The sequence below is a fragment of the Ixodes scapularis genome, unplaced genomic scaffold (assembly GCF_016920785.2).
Source record: "Ixodes scapularis isolate PalLabHiFi unplaced genomic scaffold, ASM1692078v2 PGA_scaffold0__279_contigs__length_252992795, whole genome shotgun sequence".
Classification (NCBI taxonomy): domain Eukaryota; kingdom Metazoa; phylum Arthropoda; class Arachnida; order Ixodida; family Ixodidae; genus Ixodes; species Ixodes scapularis.
This window is the reverse complement of record NW_024609835.1, coordinates 209,518,298-209,523,675: the sequence shown is the minus strand read 5'-3', so window position 1 is coordinate 209,523,675 and position 5,378 is coordinate 209,518,298. Positions and strand designations below refer to the sequence as shown.

The window sequence follows — 5,378 nt, the reverse complement described above, 5'->3', positions numbered from 1 at the left end:
GCCCGGATATCGGCGTCCAAGGTCTTCTCCGTCCCGACTAGGGAGTGGGACGGTATCCACCGGGCGTTCGTGCTCTCTTAGAGCCAACAAAAGGATTAACCGGTGTGTCCGTTTGGGCGTGCTCATAGGCGGTGCCCGGACGTTTGGGAATGAGCTTCTCGGTGTCACCTCGACCTAGATTCCAGGAGCAAGGCCAAATCTCAAGCGTCACTGAAGAAAGGCTGCCACTATACAAGCCTGGAGGAACCGGAAGAGCACTTATCCTCTGTGTGTGCGTGTGCGTGCGAGTGGGCGGTGCCTGACCAGTTGGGGAACGTCGTCCTGGCCTAGGGACGTAGGGAAGGGGGACATTATAAAAAGAGCGGTTTTACGCTCCCTCTTCGTGTTCTCACGTTGTTCTCATGCCGAACGGCAGACTGTACATAGTATGTAAATAAACAGTTTGAGAAGAGACACCCTGGCTCGCTACCAACTCTGCCCGATGTCCTGGGCGACACATGGCTCCAGCGGAGATCGACTACCTGGACAAGCCCCGAGTCTTTACAACTGGATGGCGGACGGTGGGATCGACAGCTACGACCATTGAGCGGCAGCAACAACGGATCTCATGGGCCGTGAGCCGAGTCTGGTGAGTGACGGCATCTTTTCTCTGTCGCCAGGCCTGTAAGATCGAGGTGTATTTTGCAGGGGCGTAAGTAACTACCGAAAAGGCAATTTTAAGGTTGTTGTGTGTCGGTAGTGCAGAGTTTTGCCACCCAGATAGGTCGCAGACATGGATCTGCAGCGTTTGCTAAAGTGTCAGTTGCTCGACTTGTGTGAGGACCTCGGGGTAGACGCGAACACATCGATGAAAAAACCGGAGCTTGTTAAGGCTATCCAGGACGAAAAACTTGACAACGAGGAAATCGAAGAGATGTGGGAAAAAATCAAAACAAAAAAGGAGACGAAGCAAAATTCAAGGAATTAGAACTAGAAAAACTTCGTCTCGAGGTGGAGCTAAGGAAAGCGAGCGGAGGACGGGAATCGGAGGTAGAGGGCACCCGAAGTCTCTATGGCATGACGAAGCTTATTCAGGCTTTCAAGGTGGGACAGGAAATGGGCCTCTACCTGGTAAACTTCGAGAGAGCTTGCGAGAGGGCCCGTTTTAATCGGGTATCTTGGGCCAGAAGGTTGCTGAGTGTTCTGCCATGCGAGGCAGCCGGGGTAATCGCGAGGTTATCCGCGGACGACTCGGACGACTACGACCGCGTGAAGAGCTGCCTGCTCAAGAAGTATCGGCTGTCGGCAGAAGCGTTCAGACAGAAGTTCAGGGGCGTGACCAAAAAGTCGGAAGCCAGTTATGCGGAGTTCGCATACGAACTTCGGTCGTACCTTGTCGAATGGATGAAGGTCGCCGAGTCGTATGACGACAAAGAGAAAATGCTGGAGACGGTCGCGCTCGAACAGTTCTATAAGACTCTTCCTGAAAGCATGCGAACCTGGATTCAAGATAAGTCAGGAGTAGACTCTGTTTATCGAGCCGCAGACCTTGCGGATGAGTACAGTTCCCGTAGAGGCGGAAAAGAGGGAATGAGGAGAACCTTTGAGAAGGAAAGCGGAGATGAGCGGAAAAAAGGGGGCTGGAAAAGAACAGAGTCACGAAAGGAGGAAGACAAGGAGGAGAATATCTCCACGACCTCCCGGGGCAACGGGCCAGACAGTCAGCAAAAGAAGAAACCCTTTGAGGCCAGGAGGCCAATAAGGTGCTTCAATTGCCATGAAACTGGGCACATTGCCGCGGGATGTCAAAAACCAAAGGTGGTTTTCGCCTTAGCGAGTAAGTGCGAGGAGAATGAGGAGCTCCTGAGTCCGTATCTTTTCGACATGACAGTGAACGGAAAGTCGTGCCGCGTGTTGCGCGACAGTGGGGCTACCATTGACCTAATTCACCCGTCGTACGTTACTGAGACCCATTACAATGGGAAATGTAGCTGGATCAAGTCGGTGCTGGACGAGGGGAGCGTGTGTCTCCCTGTGGCCGATGTTCTGATTTCTGGACCATTCGGAGAGGTGCGTACTGAGGCGGCTGTTTCAGACAAACTGCCGCCACAGTACCCCTACCTATTTTCGAACCGAACAGACAGGATTTTGAAAGAACAGGGCAAGAGCCTCGGGGAGGGACTCGTTCAAGCGCTCACGAGGGCTAAAGCTCGCGAGATTTCCACGCGGCTCAGTTATGACGAGGCTAGCCCAGGAAAACCGAAGGATCCGCCGACGGGGGTCTCGGAGCAAACCAGTTCCGGGGAAGCAGAGAAAGACCGGGGGAGTGAGGAAAACGTCGCGGTCGAAAAAAAAACTCGCCAAGAGCAGCTAACCGAACTGGACGAGTTAATATTGCCCCCGACGTCGGGAAACTTTGAGAAACTCGTGTCCGTAACGAAGGAAGTTCTGATCAAGGAGCAAAAAGCTGATCCTAGTCTAGATAAGGTGTGGGAAACCTCCAAGGAGGGCGTGGCCAGGAAAAACGTTTCATTTCCTGTCCGTGATGGTGTGCTGTACCGACACTACCGAGATCGGTCGGGTCGCACGTTCGATCAGCTGGTAGTGCCGGAGAAATATCGAGCGGATGTGTTGCGCCTGTGCCACGGAGCGGGATGGTCCGGTCACTTGGGCAACAAAAAGACGAAAGATCGGCTCCTCACGGAATTCTACTGGCCGGGATGCTTCCGAGATGCCGAGTCTCAGGTGCGGGCGTGCGATGTCTGTCAGAGAGTGGGAAAACCCAATGAAAAATGCAAGGCGCCCCTGAGACTTGTGCCGATAATCTCGGAGCCATTCAGGCGGGTGGTCATTGATGTGGTGGGTCCTCTTCCGGCTACTAAGGGGGGGTACCGCTATGCTCTAACGGTCATGTGCGCGGCTACCAAGTTCCCCGAAGCGGTCCCCATGAAGGAACAGAGTTCAGTGGAGGTGGTGAACGCACTTCTGTCAATTTTTGCGAGGGTAGGCTTCCCCCAAGAGGTCCAGAGCGACCAAGGGAGCGTTTTCACAAGCGCTTTGACTACTGGTTTCCTCGAGAGGTGCGGTATAAAGGTTATACACAGTTCAGTATATCACCCGCAGTCAAACAGTGTCGAGAGGTGTCACTCAGTTATGAAGCGGGTTCTGAGGGCCCTAACTTATGAGAGTGGGAACGAATGGGACGCCTGCCTGCCGGCAATGTTGTTCGCGCTGCGCTCCGTGACTCACGAGGCAACCGGCTTCAGCCCGGCCGAACTAGTGTATGGACGGTGTTTGCGGACTCCCCTGCGGCTGCTCCGCGAAACTTGGGAGACCAAGGGATCCGATCCGAGTGTGGTAGAGTACATTCTTGATCTGCTAGAGCGATTCCGAAGCACGAGTGAGATAGCGGAGGTTAATATGCGCGAGGCCCAGATCAGAGCGAAACGGTATTACGACCGAAACGCCCGTGTCCGGGAGTACCGGGCGGGCGATCAAGTCCTCTTGCTTCGTCCCTCACGCCAAAATAAGCTACAGGTGCAGTGGGAGGGACCATTCAAGGTGACTCAAAAGCTGTCGGATACTAACTACGCAATCGAAACCAGAGGCAAGAGAAAGGAAATCAGAATCTATCACTGCAATCTGATGAAGGGTTACGTGAGCGAAACGGAAGTGGTGAACTTGACACTAAACGCCCCAGAGGAAGTTCAGACTGATGTTCCGCTACTTTGGGAGGCTGGAGCGCCGGTCGGAGTAAATGAAGTCATGGCTCAGGCGGTTCGTTCGGAGGATCTTTCGGTCTCACAGCGGGCTGAATTGAGAGATCTTCTGGAAAAGTACGAGAACTTGTTCTCAATGTCTCCCGGACGAACCTCCCTTGCCACGCATGACATTGAGCTAACATCAAACGTCGCGGTACGATCCCGTCCCTATCGCATGTCACCAAGGCAGCAGGCTATCTTAAAAGACGAGGTGGAGCGCATGCTGCACTTAGGGGTAATCGTTCCGTGTGAAAGTGATTACTCTTCCCCTATGATCATCGTAGAGGCTGCGGGAAGGGATCCCCGACCATGCATTGACTATGGCAAACTCAATGCAATCACCAGAGACCAGGCTTACCCGATTCCCAACGTGGAGGAAAGAGTTGAGACGGTTAGTGGGGCTAGATACGTTTCGACTTTAGACCTAGTGCGCGGATACTGGCAGGTCCCGATGACGGAAAGAGCTAGCCATTACGCAGCCTTCGTGACCCCAACGGGCACATTCCGCCCGTTGGTTTTGAGCTTCGGCCTTAAAAACGCTCCGTTCTGTTTCTCGCGAATGATGGACAGAATTTTGCGTGGGGCGGAAAGCTACGCGCTACCGTATCTAGACGACATCGCCATTTTTTCGACAACTTGGGCAGATCACATGAACCACCTTTCTGACGTATTTGAAAGGTTGAGGAGCGCGGGTCTAACCGCGAAACCAAGTAAGTGTCAGCTGGCGAGAGGCGAGGTTAGATACCTCGGCCATATCGTGGGTCAGGGGCTAAGAAGGCCCGACGAACTCAAGGTTGAGGCTGTAAGAGACTTCCCGCGACCTGAGAAAAAAACTGGCATAAGGGCTTTTTTGGGGCTGACGGGGTATTACCAACGCTATATCCCTCAGTACTCAGAAAAGGCTAGCCCCCTAACCGATGCGCTGCGGAAGACCGAACCCGATAAGATTCGATGGGACGAAAAAAAAGAACAGGCCTTCCAGGGCTTGAAAAATTCCCTCTGCTGTTCCCCCATACTTCGGGCCCCGGATTATAGACGCTCGTTTATAGTGCAGTGCGATGCCAGTAATCGCGGCTTGGGGGTGATTTTATGTCAGGAGGATGATGCGGGAGAGGAGCACCCCGTGCTGTACGCAAGCCGGAAACTCAGCAGCCGAGAGGAGGCTTACAGTGCGTCGGAAAAGGAATGCGCCGGCTTAATTTGGGCAACTCAAAAGCTCTCTTGTTACCTTTACGGAGCTCCGTTCGTTTTCGTCACAGACCACTGTCCTTTGACATGGCTAACTCAAATGTCGACAAAAAATGCCCGACTTCTGCGGTGGAGTTTGGCTTTACAAGAATTAACCTTCACGGTTAAGTACAAGAGGGGGGCGGCTAACTCCAACGTAGACGGACTTAGCAGGTCGTTTTGAGATTGTTTGTTCTGGATGTTGCCTTGCGAGTTGGGCCAAATTTTAAGAAGTTTCATTGCGTTTTCTTTTACTTTTTGTAATCTTCACACATGTCAGCGATTTCGCTTTGTGCAATGTTGCCCTTTGTGCAATGTTGTCCGGGCTTTTCTTGGTGGTGTCAATGGCAGAAAAAGTGATAGGTTTATTGCCGCAGAAAAAAGGCCTGGCGGTTGGGGAGAGGGTGCTGC

The 5,378-nt window shown here is 53.0% G+C and overlaps 1 protein-coding gene across 1 annotated transcript; it reads left to right on the top strand.

The window, feature by feature from the left end:
• The first annotated feature begins 1,056 nt into the window (after positions 1–1,056).
• LOC120842041 lies at positions 1,057–5,151 on the top strand. The gene has a single exon (XM_040213062.1). The coding sequence runs from the start codon at positions 1,057–1,059 to the stop codon at positions 5,149–5,151; it is 4,095 nt and encodes a 1,364-aa protein (XP_040068996.1).
• The last annotated feature ends 227 nt before the right edge of the window (positions 5,152–5,378 follow it).

Bases quoted from the DNA above. Each gene is read 5' to 3' on its own strand.
- LOC120842041 (XM_040213062.1), top strand. From the start codon at position 1,057: ATGACGAAGCTTATTCAGGCTTTCAAGGTGGGACAGGAAATGGGCCTC.